This window comes from Saccopteryx leptura, chromosome 1 (assembly GCF_036850995.1).
Source record: "Saccopteryx leptura isolate mSacLep1 chromosome 1, mSacLep1_pri_phased_curated, whole genome shotgun sequence".
NCBI classification, from domain to species: domain Eukaryota; kingdom Metazoa; phylum Chordata; class Mammalia; order Chiroptera; family Emballonuridae; genus Saccopteryx; species Saccopteryx leptura.
The window spans coordinates 373,596,415-373,616,313 of NC_089503.1; the positions used below are offsets into that span (position 1 = coordinate 373,596,415).

At 43.4% G+C, this 19,899-nt stretch overlaps 1 protein-coding gene across 2 annotated transcripts; it reads right to left on the reverse strand.

The window, feature by feature from the left end:
* Nucleotides 1-608: 608 nt before the first annotated feature.
* Nucleotides 609-12,683, reverse strand: ANKRD66 (ankyrin repeat domain 66). Of its 2 annotated transcripts, XM_066361400.1 has the most exons (5): nt 12,611-12,647; nt 11,467-11,586; nt 6,450-6,624; nt 4,482-4,710; nt 609-1,648 (listed from the first exon to the last, which is right to left on the reverse strand). In XM_066361400.1, the coding sequence occupies exons 3-5, from the start codon at nt 6,610-6,612 to the stop codon at nt 1,444-1,446; spliced, it is 597 nt and encodes a 198-aa protein (XP_066217497.1). In that variant the 5' UTR covers nt 6,613-6,624; nt 11,467-11,586; nt 12,611-12,647; the 3' UTR covers nt 609-1,443. The 2 variants fall into 2 exon arrangements, with proteins under 2 accessions (XP_066217497.1, XP_066217496.1); XM_066361399.1 differs by lacking the exon at nt 11,467-11,586 and having other exon boundaries at nt 12,611-12,683.
* Nucleotides 12,684-19,899: the final 7,216 nt, after the last annotated feature.

Sequence of the window (19,899 nt, forward strand, 5' to 3'; positions counted from 1 at the left end):
AGGCCATGCTCTATCCAATTGAGCCACTGACTTCAGGAGTGGAAGAGGGAGAGAAAGGGGTAGGGGGAAGCAGATTGTCACTTTTCTTTCTTTTTTTTTTTTTTTTCTGAAGCTGGAAATGGGGAGGCAGTCAGACAGACTCCCGCATGCGCCCGACTGGGATCCACCCGGCACGCCCACCAGGGGGCGTCGCTCTGTTGCGACCAGAGCCACTCTAGCGCCTGAGGCAGAGGCCAAGGAGCCATCTCCAGTGCCTGGGCCAACCCTGCTCCAGTGGAGCCACGGCTGCGGGAGGGGAAGAGAGAGACAGAGAGGAGGGAGAGGGGGAGGGGCCTCCCCTGTGTGCCCTGGCCGGGAATCGAACCCGGGACTTCTGCACGCCAGGCCGACGCTCTACCACTGAACCAACCGGCCAGGGCCGATTGTCACTTTTCTTGTATGCCCTGGCCGGGAATCGAACCCAGGATGTCCATACGCTGGGCCAATGCACTATCCATTGAGCTACCAGCCAGGGCCTAGTAGCCACCTTTTTTAAAAAGTGAAATAAATGAGGTAAATTCATGTTAATAATATCTCTTATTTAACCCAATATCCAACATATTATCCTTTCAACATGTAATCAATATTTAATAATATTAACGAGCTATTCTACATTTTTGTATTAAGTCTTCAAAAATCTGATGTGGATTTTATATTTATAGCACATCTCAATTTGGATACAATTTCATTGAAAATACCTGATCTTTATAGACTTCCTAAAACACACAGTTAAATAAGCGTGAGTTGTAATCACGTTCCATTATTTTATACTCTCTCTCCCTAATTACATAGGACAAAATCCATCTGTGTCGGGCTTTTCCCACTGAGCTGGTCTATTGCTTGACTGTTCCTCCCAAAGTGATCATTACTAAAGTGTCCAGGCTGAGACTGTGGGCCTCTGCCCCACCAACAACAAAACAAACAGCTGAAAACTGGAAGATACATTTGTTCACCTTTTTTGCTTCGTCTATGTGACAACAAGTAATTTTTTTCATAGCTGACTAGACAGTATTTTGGTGATTCTTGAGGGTTTTCTGTTTGTTTGTTTTTGTTTTTTTTGCATATAAACAGTCCAGTTTCTATGGGAGGGGCTCTTCTGAAATTCTATAATTGCCTGTGGGGTGAAGACACACTGACAAATGCAAATCACTGATGACAAAACGCATGGAGTTGCCATTGTCTCCTGCTGGTAATTCTTGTGGACAGCAGGTATCAGCACGGAGACCATCGTCCGTGTGGAGTGCACCGAGGCAAGACTGCCAGGCTGAGTGACAGGTCTTGGTAGAAGCCATCTGGATCACAGTCTCTCAGTGAAATCAGGTAAAGACAGCACACGCCTAAGAAGCTCTAATCCGGTGCCAGGGAAAGTGCCCCAGAGGTCCCAGTCCCTTTGGCCCCGCCTCCTTACACTGTCATCTCCTTGGCATTGCTAAGCCTGGCGGGGCCTCGACTTTTCTTATTATGCTTTTTCTTATTCGTGTTTTCATTCCAGGAAGGAAGAGACAGCTCCATCTCCCTTTTCTTGGCGTCCCAGTCTGGGTCCCGCTCGTCCAGCGGCAGCCCCGTCTGCCTGGCGGTGCAGCGGTGGTTCCGGCACTCGGGCTCGGCCCTGGGTGGGGGGGGCACCAGGTGTCAGAGAGAGGGGAGAGCCCTAGCTAGGCTTCCAGGTCGCCCCTCCTCCCGCCCTCTGCACTCAGCCTGGGCCCCTCCGAGCCTCAGTCCAAAGGAAGGAGGCCGAGTTCAAGAATTTCCAAGCACACAGTGAGGAAGGTCTCAGGCACTAAGAGACCCCTTAGAGGTGGAGAAAACCGGTGAGCTGGAGTGAGGGGTTAACAGCATCAGACAATTAGACACTGAGCTGGAAGGAAAGCTGCTGGTCCTCAAAGGGCTCACATGTATACGGCAGCCAGCATATTATTAGGACGCTGTTTCCCCTGATTTATTGTTTCCTAATTAGGAAAGCTATATCTGTTCGTGGCAAAAAGTTGAAAAGTATAGAAACACATAAGAAAGAAAATAAAAATGACAGAATTGCTTATGTACTGTATGTATAGATGGATTCATGTAAAGAATAGTTATAGATGATAGGTCGGCAGATAGATAGATAGATAGATAGATAGATAGATAGAGAGACAGATAGATAGACAAATAGACGGATAGGTGATAGTCACATACACATATACATGGACAATGAGAAGCCTACATGTATGCTATTTTGTACATGAGGCCAAAGGTAAGTATGTGACTTGCTTAAAGACATTGGGGAAAGCCACTTCACAAAGATGAAATTTGAGCCAATCTAGGACCACTGAAAGCTGAGAGGAAATAGATGGTAGAGGCCGGGCATACAGGATTTTAAATGCTAAGCATTATACAGAGTACAGTTCGTTCAGAGGACAGATCTGCATGTTCCTCAGTCCCTATTCTCCCAACAAGCTGACCACACACACTGTGTCTCTCTCAACATTCAGTGTCCCTCTTGTTGCTCTGCTTTTATGGCCTTTGTCACTTCCTATCTGTCATTTATGTAAACAAGTTATTGCTTCTCCCGGACAGGGAGTGCTTGATGTTCCAGCACTGTACCTGATTTATCTTTCTTTTTCATATCCAGTTCAATGTGATGCACATAGTAGGGCTCCAATGTGTTTGCTGAATGACAGATGTACTATTTAGTGAAGCTGGATTAAAAGTTGAATTGTTCTACTAGGATCCCTAGGATATTGAGAAAATTATCAACTACTGCCTAGGCTTCTTTCAAAACTCTTACCTTCCTCTACATCGTCTTCGCCTAGGAGCTCACCTACCTGCAACATGAATTTTTAAGAAATTCTTTATGTGATCTTTGTGCCTATGGACAAAGTGTCTCCAATCCTATCTGCACAATGCCCTGCCTCTTCCACTACAGACAGGATTTACGTTGCTGCAGCATCTGTTTCAGCCTGTCAGTTCCCTAATGAGCTCACACTTATAGGTTTTCCCAACTCACTATGGTCCTCCACCTGCCCACCTGACCTTATTCTCCACTTCTCTCCAGTGTAATGCTCTACGTAGCCAGGCCACTTATTTTTCCTCTATCCCTCCACCTCCTCACATATACACTCATCTTATGCACATTTTCAATTTGGTGTCTTTCCTCCCAGTGAAGAATCTCTCTTCCTCCAGCCTGACCGGTGATAGTACAGTGGATAAAGCATGGACCTGGGATGCTGAGGTCCCAGGTTCAAAACCCTAAGCTCTCTGGCTAGAGCGCAGGCTCACCAGCTTGAACACAGGGTGGCTGGCTTGAACACGGAATTACTGACATGATCCCATGGTCTCTGGCTTGAGCAAGGGGTCACTGGCTCAGCTTGAGCCTCCCCCTCCCCACTCAAGGCACATATGAGAAGCAATCAATGAACAACTACAGTGGCACAACTACAAGTTGATGCTTCTCATCTCTCTTCCTTTCTGTTTCTCTCTCAAAAAAAAAAAAAAAAAAAAAGAAAAAAAGAATCTTTTTATCTTTCTTCTTCCTTCATTTGGCAGGTCTTACCCATCTTCAAGGTCCAGATTAATTTCCCTTTAACAGATTCTTTCTCTCTGATCCCCGTGACCATCAGAGGGAAGTTCCTCACGGGAGATGTGGGAAGGAGAGCTGACTTACTTACACATGATGCGCTTTTTGCCTGCTCAGCACGATCTGCCCACTGCTCCTGGTCACAGCACTCCAGACTATTTGGGGGAAGCACTCCTCCCCCACGTCAGTTATTCTGGGGTGCCTCTCATGCCCAGCCACCCACTGATCACTGGGGAGGGGCTGGGATTACTCCAAGTCAGTGGACGAGAGCCACGGACAGGACCCTGAGGAATTTCGACATCCGCAAAGCATGTAAAAATAGGAGCCTAGACAAAATGATGAGAAGGAATAGTCAGGTTGGAAGGAGAATTAGAAGAGAGTAGTATCAGACAAAGCAAGAGAGAAGTTTCAAGAATGTCAGCTATCAGATGAAGTGGAGGTGAGATGTGAATTGAGAAAAGGCCATTGATTCTGCAACAGGACTCCCTGGTAACTTGGATGGGAGCTGATGCCACACAGTGATAAATCTTACACCGTGTCCCATTTTCAGACCTGGCGTCCTACTCTCTTATCTGAGAACATTTTTGTATAATCTAAAACAATAATTATAATAATTATGTGCTATGGTATTACAATTGTAATAATATATAATTATAAGTTACAATTTTGTATAATTTAAAAATAATAGAATGTACATAACCTAATGCACTAGAGTTTCCACACCAAATTAGTCATTTCAGTGAAAAACTAATAAAAACTCTGACGATCGTTGCCTGGATTTCCTCACTTCATTTTCATCGACCTGAGATCCCTGAGTCAGCAAAGACCGTGGTCACGGGCTCCTGTTTCTCTGCCCGCTCTATAGGTGGACATAGATGGAACTCACTTCTCCAGGAACGCCACACAGGCTTTCTGCCCGTAGATCTGTGCGATCCTCTTTGGGGTGTCTCCAAAGAAGTCGGGGGCATCGATGGCGGCGTGCAGTGCATGGAGAGTCTTGAGCACGTTCAGATGGCCTGACTCAGCTGCAAAATGAGCTGGGGTCCAGCCCACATCGGTTACCAGGCAGGGTCTGGCTCCGTGCTGTATAAGTAGCTGCAGCACCTGCATATGCCCTGAGAGGCATCAAAGACAACACAGGACAAGGCTAAAAATAAAATGTGTCTGGCGGTCTGAGGCCAGGTCCATTCCCTCAACCCTGCCTGGAGACCTGGCTCTCTCCCCCAAGTCTCAAGGCTGATTTCAAAAACAGTATTTCGCTCCAGCATGGATGGACTTTGAGGGCATGAAGCCAAGTCAGACAGAGAAAGACAGATACTGGATGACCTCACTTTCATGTGGAATGCAAAACATGAAAACCAAGGTCGTAGCTACAGAGAACGGATTACATTGGTGGGTTCTAGAGGTGGGGTGTGGGGGGAGTGAAATGCGTGAGGTTGGTCAAAAGGCACAAACTTTCAGGCATAAAATAAATAAGTCATGAGGATGTAATGTACAGCATGGAGGTTATAGTTAATAATACTGTGTTGCATATTTGAAAATTGCTATGAGAATTGATCTTAAAAGTTATGATAAGAGCCTGACCTGCGGTGGCGCAGTGGATAAAAGCATCGACCTGGAACACTGAGGTTGCCGGTTCGAAACCCTGGACTTTCTTGGTCAAGGCACATATGGGAGTTGATGCTTTCTGCTCCTCCCTCCCTTCTCTCTCTCTCTCTCTCTCTCTCTCTCTCTCTCTCTGTCTCCTTTCTCTAAAATTAATAAATAAAATCTAAAAATAAAAATAAATAAATAAATAAAGTATTTTTAACTATGTATGGTGATGAATATTAACTAGACTTTTTGTGGTGATCATTTCACAACATATACAAAAATCAAATTGTTATCTTATACATCTGAAACTAATATAATAAGTCAATTATACCTCAATTGAAAAAATATATATGTGAAGTCCCATTTACATGATAGCTAGCAAAGCTTAATTGCACAGGCTTTTTGCCAGATAGATGGGGGTTCATCCCTGACAATAAATACCACTTGCTAACTAATGGCACCCCGGACAAGGGACAAATGTCTAAGGCTCAGTTTTCTCATTTGTAAATTAAGGATGTCATCACTTACCTCACTGAGTTCTTGTGAAGTCCAAATAAGTCAGAGAAATAAAACACATGTTATAGCACCCAGCATATAGCAAATGTTTACTAAAAGGTGCTCTAGAATAGTGTCCATGACACTGTACTTAAATTTCTGCAAACTCTTCCCAGCTGATTTCTCTGCAGCCGATCTTGCTTCCTGCTAATCCATTCTCCATACAGGAGCCAAAACAAAGATTTAGAAAACAAAGGACTATTCCACTGCCTTACTTAACATTCTTTAATGGTCTTTTATTGCAAAAGGCCTTGGCAAATCCATTGGCTGAATTTTTGCCACTATCTTCCTCCAATTCCATAACTAAGCCATGTTAGGCATGGGGGGTACAGCAATGAACAAGACAAAGTCCCTTCCTACTACAGTGATAATGCTCCAGTCACGTTCAAGATCAAGAGGGCAGAAGACTAATATTAACTGAGAGCTGACTATATGCTAGGCATTGTACACCCATTATATTTCAGAGTCCTCACTACAAGACTCCGAGGTAGCATTATTATTTCCATTATGTAGGTGAATAAACTAAGGCCTAGAGACATTAAATAACTTATTAAGGTGCTACAAACAGTAAGTGATGGTGCTGGCATTGTAATGATCCATCTGGCTCCCAAGAAATGTTCTTTCCACCCCTCACAGACTACTAACTGCTATCTTGACGAATGATGGATTCGAGGGGATGGAGTCTACCTAGGCCTTGCCCCTTCACCTTTGATTGCAGCCCAGTGAAGTGGGGTCCGGTCATTCCAGTCCACGTCCTTGTAGTTTGGGTCACAGAGACCTTTCTTTAAAATCTTTTTCACTAAATGGTGGTTTCCTATGGCCACAGCTTGATGGAGCTTTGTCATGTCTGACATTTTGGCCAATTCCATGGCAAAAACCAGCTGTGGGGAAAAAAAAAAACATGTCACTTAGGATATTCTCTACCACCCTTTATTCCTAGTGAGGATTCTTCATTGGAAATCTGCATCCGGGTTGCTTCAGGTGTGCGCTCTGCTCAGCGTATATTTGTATCTTAGCTACTGTGGTCCGTGCGTGCCAGTTGCCTCCCTGAGTCTTTCAATGGCTCCCCTCTGCCTTCAGGACAACAGGCTATAGGCATGGGCCAGCACTGGTTATTTGGCCTCAAACCACTTTCCAGTGCTAGCAGTGTGGCTCTGAGACAGCTGTGCGATGCTGTGCCTTATGTTTCCCTTCTGTAGAATGGGTATAATTTGTCAGGGTGTTGTGAGGCTACAATGCAAACCACGTGAAAAGTTTATACTGGATAGAGAACATATACGTCATGGAAATGAAATACTATTGCTACATCAGTACAAGAGATGGACAAAATATAAACACACAGATGAAATGGCTTTAAAATTATGTACATCATTAAGACATCAACCATTTTCCAAACCATAGTCTATAGATGCTTAGGAATTCCTGAGAGTCTTTCAGGAGATTTGTGAGGTCAAACTGCATTCCTGATAATATTAACATGTCATTGGCCTTGTACACTGTGCTGATAATGTCCTCATGGTTCGCAAGCAAAGGTGTTGAAAAGCTGCTGGTGATTTGATATGAAGAAAGGCAGCAGTGTGGGCAGTGACCCCAAACTGGACTAGCAGGCATGGTAGCCTTAACCACCACATATGCTCAATGAAAAGAAAAAAAAAAAAAAGCTAGTTTTAATAAGAAAACTAAAGCAGTAAGAATGATTACTTTTTATCAAATTTTTATCCTTGATTACATGACTTAGTAAAAGGGATTTTAAAATAATGAAATATATCAATATTTGAAATGCCTGGCTAACTCCGTGAGCCAGTACTTTCTGTATGACAAGTGTAAGATGCTACAAAATCATGCATAGGGAAAGGGATCCATTCAGAATAGGCCGATGGATTTTAGTTTAATGAATTTTAATTTAGAGTATGAAAAAGCACACTGCGATCATTTCAGATTCTGACTAACATTTAAAGCCCTAACACTTGTCCAGTGTTGGTGTTGTATCAAAGAAAACTATTAACAATATATGAAAAAAGGTATAAAATACTCCCTTTTCCAACTTCATATACATATAGAGCCAGATTTTCTTTATATACCTCAACCAGAAAAACTAATTGAATGCAAAAGCAGGTATGAGACTTCAGCTGTCTTCTGTTAAGTCACACATCAAAGAGACTTGACGACAAACTAAAACAACACCCTTCTTCTCACATTTTTTTGTTTTAGAAAAATAGTTATTGTTTATTAAAAATATTCATATTATTGTTTATTAGGTTTATTGTGATTTTTATAAATGAATTAATATAGACTTTTCCACTTTCTCAGTTTTAATTTCTAATAGGGTGAATATTAATAGCTATAATTCAGATTTTAAAATCTCTCTCTCTGGGATTCTCAGTAATTTTGAAGAGTAAAGGATCCCTGAGACCGAAAAGTTTGAGAATTCCTGATATAACAGAAAAGGGGCTGAAATACAGAAAAAAGGAAGAGAGCTGCATTGGAAGGGGCCATTGGAAATGGCTCTGATCTCAGCAGGGAGGTTCAGATCTCAGGAAGTGAGGTCAACCATGCACACGGAGCTCCAGCTACAGCAGCAGCACCCGGGACAGGTTAGAAATGCGAACTAGCGGGCTCTGAATCAGACGCTAAGGTGGGAGGGGCAATCTGTGTTACAGTCAGTCCTCCACGTGAGTCCGACAGACGTGAACATCAGAGGGCCGTCCAGACTGGGAGAGACGGGAAGGAGGTAACATAAGGCGCAAAGGCTGGATAGGACATGTTTTAGGTTTTGTGGGTCAAGAGGCAACATGATGGCCGTTCTGTGACAAGAACCCCCACCTGCTTAGTGGGGGTGGACCATGCTGGGGGAGAAAGGGCTTGCCATGGTGGGTGAGTGGGTGAGTTTGCTTTTGACCAGTAGCCCTCAGCCCCGGAACAAAGAGCAACCTGTCTGAGTGGGAGGGGCCTAGCCCGTGGGGGGGGTCACTTTCACTCTGCCCCAGTGACACCCAGGTCCCAGCATGCTCTGTCTCCTCTCTAAGAGCCCAGCTCTCACAAGGTGACAGCTGGCAGGAGGCAAGGTGATGTGACTGGACTATGATTCCACTGCTCAGTGCCCTGTAGTTGCTAACCGCGGAGTCCTCAAGGCGTTGGTGGTGACCAGCAGGGCCCTGGGCAGGGGCCAGACACAGCAGTGAGCTCAGGAGGCCAGTGCTAGGAACAGGTTGGGGGCTGGGGACGCAGAGAGTGACGACAGCTGGCTCTACAACATCACAGTACTTGCCTCCACAAGTGCTGACCATGAACCAAAAAAAAAAAAAAAACCAAACCAAACCAGGAAGGGAGCCAGATTTGGCCCGTAGGTTACAGTTAACAACCTCTGGTGTACATAAAGCATCTGGGATCTCGTTAAAATGCAGATTCTTATTCAGTAGCACCGAGATCCTGCATCTGTAACGAGTCCCCACAGCAACCACTAGTTTACAGACCACACTTTGAACAGCGATGTCGCTAGCAGCAAGGTGGAGGAGAGCCCTGAAGTAAGGTAGGGGCAGCGTACACAACAGATGCCTGGGTCTCACCCCAAAGTGGTTGAGCAGCTCCGAGTGTGTGGGACGGGGACCTGCCTTTGTGCACGACGTGGGTGCTCAGTGTATTTGCAGGTAACAGAACATGGCACAGGACGTTATCTTTGTGGCTTGTTTGTTTTAGTAGAAAATCCTTATACCGGAGCATTCAATCAATGATAAAGTGGTTAAAAAAAAGGTCCTAGATGGTTTCTCACCTGCAGGTATTACAAAATTTATAGAATCAGGGCATGGAAGCCTCTTTGCCATTCACACAGAACTTCAAGCAGGTTTACATTTAAATTAACCCTATACGATCCACATTTGAGTTCATACCAAGGAAGTTCCATAACTTCCCATGGATACATTGTAGTTTAAGTAGATCTTCTTACTGTATAAATACATATATTTGCAGAGAAATTGATGAACCGATCCTAAAAATTCATACGGAAATGTAAGGGACTCAGAATCACCACAGCAGTATTGAGAAGGAAGAACAAAGTGGGATACGCACTTCCTGACGTCTGAATTCACTGCAGAGATACAGTAATCACGACAGTGTGGTACAAGGCACCCTGTGTGGCATACAGATACACACACAGAGCAATAGAATAGAACTGAGTCCTGAAATAAGCCTTTACATTTGTGGTCAATTAATTTTTTCTTAAATTATTTTTTAATTTATTGACTGATTTTAGAAAGAGAAGAAGGGAGAAAAAGAGAGGGAGAGAGATCGATTTGTTGTTCCATTTATTTATGTATTTATTGATTGACTCTATGTGACCTGTCTGAGGGTCGAACCCACAACCTTGGTGTATTGGGACAATCCTCTAACCAACTGAACCATCCAGCCAGCGCATTGGTCAATTGATTTTCTTCAAAGATGCCAGGAAAATTCAATGGGGAATAAATAGTCTCTACATTGGATATCCACATACAAAAGAATGAAGTTGGTCCTCTACCTCAGGGTTTTTCAACCGCCAGTCCCTAGAGTCTTCATTCAACATCAGGGTGATTAACCTTTCGCTGACCAGCACGATATTTCTGGTGGATCACCAGCAGTCTGCAAATTGGTAGTTGAGAAACACTGCTCTACCCACCCATATATAAAACTTAACTTCACGCACCTAAATATATGTCCTAAAACTAAAACTGTTAGGAGAAAGCATAAAGATAAATCTTTATCACATTAGGTTAGGCAACAAAACAACAAGCAACAAAAAAACATTAAATAAATTATATTTCACTAAAATTAAAAACTTTTGTTCTATAAATGATACCTTTGAGAAAGTTTAAAGCAACTACAGAATGAGAGAAAATAATTGTAAATCAAATATGTGATAAGAAATTTGCATCCAAATTATATAAAGTACTATTACAACTTAATTAAAAAAAACAACACAAAAAACAGCCTGACTGGTGGTGGCACAGTGGACAGAGCATTGACCTAGGATGCTGACAACTCAGGTTTGAGACCCCAAGATCGCCAGCTTGAGCACAGGCTCATCCGGCTTGAGCGTAGGCTCACCAGCTAGTGTGCCAGCTTGAAACCCAAGGTCGTTGTCTTGAGCAAGGGGTCACTGGCTTGGTTTGAGCCCCCCACCCCCATCAAGGCACGTATGAGAAGCAGTCAATGAACAACTAAAACAGTGCCACAGGCCTGACCTGTGGTGGCGCAGTGGATAAAGCGTCGACCTGGAAATGCTGAGGTCGCCGGTTTGAAACCCTGGGCTTGCCTGGTCAAGGCACATATGGGAGTTGATGCTTCCAGTTCCTCCTGTCTCCTCTCTCTCCCTCTCTGTCTCTCTCTCTCCCCCTCTCTCTCCTCTCTAAAAATGAATAAATAAATAAAAATAAACTTTAAAACAGTGCCACAACTACAAGTTGATACTCCTCATTTCTCTCCCTTCCTGTTTTCTCTCTCTCTCTCTGTCTTGCAAAAATAATAATAACTCAATCAAAAATGGTCAAAGAATATAAACAGAAGTTTCTCCAAAACAAATATGCACATAGCCAATAAGCACCTGAACAGGTGCTCAACCTTATTAGTCATTAGGGAAATGACAATCAAAATCAATGAGACACCCCGTCATATCCACTAGAATAACTACAATTAAAAAGACAAATAATAACAAGTGTTAATAAGGTGCGGAGAAATTGGAACCCACATACCCTGCGGTGGGAATATTAAAATGATGCAGACACTTTGGAAAGCAGTTTGGTTGTTCTCCAAAAAGTTAAACAGAGTTGTTATTATATGACCAGTCACTCCAATCTTAGGTATAAGATTACCTAAAAAAATGAAAACACATGTCCACATGAAAACTAGTACGCAAATGTTCACAGCTGTATTGCTCATAATAGTCTCAGAGTGGAAACAATCCACATGTCTATTAATGATGCATGCATAAATAAAATCTGAGACGTTCACACAATGAAACATTATTTGACAATAAAAAAGAAATGAGGTGCTGACTGATACATGCTACAATGCTGATGAAGCCTGAAAACAGGCTAAGCGAAAGAAGCCAGTCACAAAAGACTACATATTGTGTCATTCCATTTACGTGAAATGTCCGGAATAGGCAAATCTATAAAGATAGAATGTAGATTATTGGTTGCCAGGGGCTGGAATGAGGTGGGGGGATGGGAAGTGACTGCTAAGGAGACAGTCTCCCTTTGTGGTGAGGAAATATTCTAAAGTTAAATAGCGGAGGGTGATGCTTTCACAACTCTGACTATATTAAAAAACACACTGAGTCGTGTACTTTAAATACGTGTATTTTATGGCATGTAAACTATATCTCAACAAAGCTGTTTGAAAAATAAACAATACTATAAATAAGATGCTTACTTTTAAAAAATAACCCCAAATATTTATTGTACAAAACATACAGAGTTTACTAGCCTACCACTGACTACTAAAATTTAGCAACTTTTCCTTCCCATGAATCCCTGTGTATTTAAGTGCACTTGAATTTCCCTTCCTGGCACAGGTGTCTCAATGTAAAAATGTCGCCAGTAGTCTGGCCTGCGATGCCACAGTGGATAAAGCGTCGATCTGGACTGATAAAGTGGCCAGTTCAAAGCCCTGAGTTTGCCCGGTCAAGGCACATAGGACAAGCAATCAATGAACAACTAAAGTGAAGCAACTATGAGTTGATACTTCTCCTTCCCTCTCCCCTCTCTTTGTAAAATCAATCAATAAAATATTTTTTTAAAAATTTTGCCAGTAAATATAAGCTCTCACAAACATGAATGTTTGGAAATAACTGTAGTAAACATCTAAAAACAAGGGTAATATAAAAATACTTACTGTCTTGTTTGAAACTGAGGTGCTTGGTGCCCACAGGGAGTCTGAGCTGCCAAAGTCTTGTTGTTTCACACCATGGAAACCAACCCCTCCTTCCTGATCAAAGCTGGTCAACCAACCTCAGCTTCACTAGGCAGTGACTGGCTAGTAGACGGAGACTGCCCCTCTATTCACAGTGAGACTGGCCAGCAGCTCCGGTCTGCTTCTGTCGTCCAAGTACGGTCCCTAACAGGTTTCTTTCAAATAGCATTCAAGGAAAAACGTACATGAAAACGGAATAAGCCAATGATAGTCCACAAGACCCCGCGGAGCCGTGGGGACAAGGTGCTCCTCTCACGCTCAGCTGGGAGATTGTGGGCAAGGCTCTTCTCTCTGCCGAGCCTCTTTTTCTTCTCATCAGTGTCATGAAGTTTCAACACCTTTCCCTGGGGCTGAGAAAGATGAGTAGCTGATATAATATATGAAGCACCTGGCACAGGTAGAGAGAGGGAGAGAAGGAGAGAGGGAGGGAGGGAGGGAAGAAGGGAGGGAAGGAGGGAAGGAAGGAGGGAGGGAGGAAGGGAGGAAGGGAGGGAAGGAGGGAAGGAGGAGGGAAGGAGGGAGGAAAAATGAGGTGCTTTTTCCTTGCCTCGTTTTTCTGCTCCCTTACTCTAAGCATCTACCATCTTTATTACGATGCTGATCTGAAAGACTTTCTTCTTTCCTCCTTCCTCCCTCCCTCCTCTCTTTCCTTTAATCCCTCTATCCCATACTTTATTCCTCCCTTCTCTCCTCCTCCTCCTCTTCCTCCTCCTCCTTTCTCTTTCTTTCTTATTACCTCTTCCTTCTTACATGTATTTCTGTATCTGTTTTCTTTCTCCCCACATGTTTTCTTTTTAAAAGAGACATAGAGTCAGAAAGAGGAACATATAGGGATTGACAGACAGAAAGGGAAAGAGATGAAAAGAATCAGTTCTTCGTTGAGGCATCTTAGTTGTTCATTGATTGCTTTCTCATATGTGCCTTGATGGGGGCTACAGCAGAGCGAGTGACCCCTTGCTCAAGTCAGAGACCTTGAGCTTCAGCCAGTGACCATGGGGTCATGTCTATGATCCCACGCTCAAGCCAGCAACCCCGTGCTCAAGCCTGTGACTTAGAGTCTCGAACCTGGGTCCTCCACGTCCCAGTTCAACGCTCTATCCACTGTACCACTGCCTGGTCAGGCTCTCCTACACATATTCTTATTTTCTTTCTAACTTTCTCCCCACCTGTATTTATTGAGTGCTTTATATCTGCCAGACACCGGGCTCTGTGGAGAACAAGGCATTCATTCTTCCTCTCTTCTTTGAGCTTTAAGTTCAGAGAAAAATAAAGACAAAAAAAAAAGAAAAGACATAAATGGATACACGTGAAATTACAGCGTCTGTACGTGTTGTGAACAGACAACATGCGAGGTCGGAGAATAATGGGAGAGGAGGGTGAACGCAGATGCCCTGAAGTGGGAACATGTGAGCTGAGACCTGACATAGGAGAAGCCAGGCCTCTGAGGAGCTAGGGAAGGCATCCGGGCGGAGGGAGGGGACCGGCCTGGGTAAAGTGAGAAAGAAAGGAGATGACACCGCTGGTCTCTGGGGTGGGGGGCAGGTGGGAGAAAATACCTGAGTTTAATAGCGACCCCACGCCCACCCTCAGAGAGCTCAGTGTCTTATTACCTATCCTAAACTTCAGGACAGTTCCTGGTCAGCTTGGTTTTATTCAACAAGTACATATTTGATAAGCAACTAATAACTGTGGAATGATGCAGGGATACAAGGACAGAGCCCTACTTTCAAGAAATCTGCGGTCTAATAAGGATCCAGGTGACAAGTGGAGCTGTTGCCACGTGCAAACTGCATGGGTCGGGGGCCACAATTCTTAAGGAGTTCCTTTATTAATACGTGTGTCCCTCACTTCTTGAAAGTTCGCATTCTATCATTTCGCTCTTATGAAAACTTACGTTTATTAGAACCTATCTTTTGCTACTCAAAAGAAATCCAAAGGCGCTTCTCAGTTTTATGGCAAAAGGCGAAAATAGTTCAGCATTGGTTTTGCAGCAACCTTTATAGTGGCAGAGCAGGTCCCAAACAGTGAGAGCAGCCCCACCGAGCTCCGCCCCTGCCAACCACACCCACATCTCAGCATCAAGCCTCTCTGAGCTGTGTCTGTGAGCTGCTGCGTTATCGCAATGTATTGTGTGCATCTGTTAGCAAGATAAATTGTAAGGTACCAGAAAAACCTAAGAGAGCTGTGAGAGTGTTGTTTAGTGTACAACCAGATGTAATTAAGCATATTTGTTATGACTTAGTAGGTTATTTTGGGGCCGGAGAACGCTCAAATTTTTCTCTATACAGATTAATGGTAATTATGCCTTTGCTTTATGCCATTTCAGCTTATTAAAAGTTTCATAGGAAGGACTAGTTTTGCATAGTGGGGGAATCTATAATAGGTTTCTGACTCCCAGATCTTGACAAGTGATTAGCTGGCCAGGAAGTGAAGCAGTCACAGGGAGAAGCCCCAGGACTCCTGATGAGTAAAGAGAAAAGTGATGGAGAAATAACTAAAAAGGAGTATTTTTATCTAAAATATTTAAATTTTTGGCCTGAACAAGGCTATATAAACATAAGATAAAGATAAATTCTGATCTTACAAAACCAGTAATTCTTTGTACACTACAAGTAATAGGAGCAGATAATGCGATACTGAATTTGTGTGGTAAATGCTTTTCAATGTTGTCAGTGTAACTTTGTGGCTGGTGAATCATTTCATCTGGGGTCAGTGACCTTCTGTCATATCGACTCAAGCACTGAGACTAACACTCTTCTTGACTAAGTGACATAGGTAAAGTCTTTTGCCCCACAGAATCAAAGCCATTTTTAAACCAGGAAAGAACTCTAGAAATCATGAGTCAAAATTTGTTTACTAGATGAGAATATTAAGACCTACTGACATGAACTTACTTAATGAGTCACACTGCTACTGGGTTTTAATTCATCTCGTACAACTTCCCCCACCCTGGGTAAGCTCCGCATGCAGAGTAGCTGAACAGTGATAGCAAGTTCAAGCTGGGCTGGGCGGCTTTGCTCTTCCTTTGAATATTTATTGTTTACTGTTGAGCCCTGCTCAGGACACTGAATGATTCTCTTCTACCTCCCTTCAGTTTTAAAGAAGGTGATAATAACAAGCCCATATAGGCTCTGTTCTCAATGCTTTAACATATTTTAACAAGTTTAATCATGTGGGCAGGTACAAGTATTATCCCTACTTTACAGAAGAGTGAAGTAAGGCACAGAGGAATCAAGTATGGCTTAAGGTAGCAAAGCTAATCACCAGACAACCCAGGTCCTTCGGTAACTACTATGATCTTATCTATTCTGCTGCTTTGCCTCTTCAGAGATAAATGAAAGCCATTCATCATGCAAGAGTAATTAAAATAAGGCTTCTGCACCTGGGAAAGAATATAGTTTCAATTTCAAACCAATACTTGTGAAAGAGGCAAGGCAGTGAGGTGGACAGAATGGTGACATAGGAACTGGGAGTGGTGAGAAGGGAATGACATATTTGTCGAATGCTTTGTGCACCGGGCATTGTTCTAGGTGTTCTATGGGTGTTAACTCATCAGTCCTAAGTTGCAGATATAGATAGTTTATGAGCAAAGAAATGGAGGCTGAGGGCTTAAGCTTGCTTAGACCAGGGATGCTTACTTCCTGTGGAGAGTGGGAGAACTGATCACACTCGGTCCCCGCATCTGGGACTGGGAAGGGGAGAGTCCGCTTCCATTTGTGACTTCCGAGTCTTCTGCTCCCTTCTTCCTCATACACATCTGTGGCAGCTTTCACTGGGCCTCCTACTCAGGAAGGAGGACTTTGGTTGACATCTCAGACCATCCCTGGGATCAGACAGGAGAAAAGGGAGGGTGGGCTGGGATTCCAGCATCGCTGATGAGCAGCACGAATGGGAGATGTGTGCCTGTCCAGCCGGAGGCTTGTGGAATCTTGTTCTGGGGAGTCAGGATTTCCAGGTGGCCACATTTTCCCTAAGGTGTTACTTTGTCATCTTGTATCCTTCAGACACACAGCTGCAGTTCTTCTCTTAGCTGCCCCTGGGTGCTGCACAACCTGAAGGTAGGTCTACATAGCTCCCTCACATGCTGACTTTAGGATTTGGTTTGGGCTCTGTGTTACTGTCTTTGTGTCTAATATCCCTTGTACGTAGAAGCCGTGTCCAAACATTTCACCTTTTCTATTTTCTTCCGTGGAGTGTTGCCTGTGCCTCAACTGCCTTAAGGAAGTCCCTCTGCAGGGGATGAATTCACAACAAAATTTCCCTGAGTCTCTGATCACACATGTGAAAAGGCCATATCTATCCTTAAAGGGTTATTGTTCTCATTTAGAGATAAGATCTTGCACAAATAAAATATAATGGAGGCTGTGTTAAAAGTCCAGCAATGAGCACTAAAGCTTCTTGTTACTTGCAAACATAACATGTAGGAATCTTTAGAAGATGCTGGAAATCTGCTGTTTGTCCCAGCAGATCCGTTCTCTACTATTAATCAGGGAAGGTTACCTGCAGGGACAGTATCCAGGGGCTCCAGTGCTCTCTGGCTTCCAGCGAGGCCTGGCCAGTCCCCAGAAGGACATCTGTGGGTGGATGGAAGGTAGGGCTGGGGTATTAAATCCTGCAATTTTCTGCCTGGTTGTCAGGGGCTTGCTGCAGAGGTCACACCTCCTGTCAGGTGGCCCACTCTATGGAATTATAATCACCAGGGCCCAGTCACTGCTGTCTCTCTCCCCTTGCTCCATCAGGCCCCCTGGCTAGTAAGGGTCCCTAGTGTCATTGCCCAGAGGTACTGCACTATGCCTTGAGGGATTCACTAAATTCTACTCTCATCTTCGTAAACAGTCATCAACCAATCCAACACTCATTCAATCATCCAGTTTGAGGATGCCACATGCTCCTTCTCAGGATCGGACGACAAAGTAGGAACTTTATAAGTAAAAGGGGCTACCCCAGCATGGAGTCCAGACTGAATGAGTGTGGAGTGAGTTGAACAGGGAAAATCTAAATTAGAAAAGGTTGAGGCCAGATCCTTAAGGCCTCAGATGCCATTGCAAGATATCTAACTTTATTTTTCCCTGTGACAGTTTCTGAATGAGGAAGTGAAATGGTTACAAGTCCACCATGTTCAGAGGAGTAATTTGCCACAAGAAGTTATACAAGGGTGAGGGACACTGATGTTGGAGAGAAAAAGACTAAGAAGGCAATAAAAATGCATAAACTTAGACTCAGAAAATTCATTTCTAGAGGTTTATCACAAAGAAGTAATTTAAAACATGCACCAAGTCTGCCCTGGCCGGTTGGCTCAGTGGTAGAGCGTCGGCCTGGTATGCAGGAGTCCCAGGTTCGATTCCCGGCCAGGGCACACAGGAGAAGCACCCATTTGCTTCTCCACCCCTCCCCCTCTCCTTCCTCTCTGTCTGTCTCTTCCCCTCCTGCAGCCAGGGCTCCATTGGAGCAAAGTTGGCCCAGGCACTGAGGATGGCTCTACGGCCTCTGCCTCAGGCGCTAGAATGCCTCTGGTTGCAACAGAGCAACGCCCCAGAGGGGCAGAGCATTGCCCCCTGGTGGGCATGCCAGTGGATCCCGGTCAGGCGCATGCAGGAGTCTGTCAGACTGCCTCCCCGTTTCCAACTTCAGAAAAATACAAAAACAAAAAAAAACAAAACAAACAAACAACAACAAAAAAAACATACACCAAGATTTAACTGCAATGTTATTCACCGAAGTGCTATTTTAAAACCTAAAAATTTTAGCCTGACCAGGCAGTGGTGCAGTGGATAGAGCATCGAACTGGGATGCGGAGGACCCAGGTTTGAGACCCTGAGGTCGCCAGCTTGAGCCTGAGCTCATCTGGTTTAAGCAAAGCTCACCAGTTAGGATCCAAGGTCACTGGCTCAAGCAAGAGGTCACTCGGTCTGCTGAATGCCCGCAGTCAAGGCACATATGAGAAAGCAATCAATGAACAACTAGGGTGTTGCAATGAAAAACTGATGATTGATGCTTCTCATCTCTCTCCATTCCTGTCTATCTGTCCCTATCTATCCCTCTCTCTGACTCTCTCGGTCTCTGTAAAAAAAAAAAATTAAAAAAAAACTAAAAATTTTAAATATCCAAATTTCTAATAAATAAACCTAAATTTCTACTAATAAGCAAAAATGTAGAGCGATTTAAACTGATACTGCACATGTGTGCTTATTGGCTTAGCAAAAACTTAGTGTTATATTGCTAAGTTAAAATAGAATTTAATCAAACTGACCAAAATTTTAGCATATATGCATGCACCTGTTTATATGGAGAAGAGTTTAAAAGGCTGCACATGGAATTTGTATTAGCTAAACTGAATTTTTCCTATAATGAGCATGCATAACTCGTCTGACCAGAAACACATTGTGTAGATGTCAAGGGTAGAGTTTTTTAGGACCTTGATTGGCATGGTAATGGTAGGAAGGGGAAGAGGGAATTGATGACATTGTGCAGGTGAAATCAACAACTGAATGACTGGATTAAGGAGCCAGGTGACTATGAATCATGGAGCCCCTGAGAGAAACCTGGGAGTCCTGGACGTAGCACAAAACCTCCTACCTCTTGACTGAGGTTAGCAGAGATGTTATCAATGGCTTGAGCAAGAAGGAGCATCCTCGAGACTGGTTTGACAGGCCAGACCTTAGGAGCCAACGTACTGAATGCACACAGTTAAGTAGATTGCGACATCCGCAGAGTTTCTTGTAAACCAAGTTTCCAAAAGGCACAAAGACTTCCTTCCAAAGAGGAATGAAGGCTAAGCCTGGCACTCAATAATGAATTTTGGAATTGGCTAAAATATTGACTAGAAGATTCTTTATTTTCTCTCCACTTTAGAAACGTAGTTTCTTCCAGCACACTCAGATCACCAATATTTTTCAGTTCTTCCTGTTTATTTATGTTATGTATGTGAGTATTTCTATGAATTCTCTTTCCCATAAGTGTGTGTGTGTATATATATGTGTGTGTATGTGTGTGTCTGTGTGTGTGTATATATATATGTATGTATATAAACACACAGTGACACATTGGTTTTCATCAATAATCTGTCTGAAAACAATTGGCAAAATCTGAAACTATATGAATAAATGTAAATCCTATTAATTTGTTCTAGACATTCTAAAATACATACATAAAACACATTACACTAAATACTATATACGCAGTAATTACTTACATGTAATTGTAGTATTTGC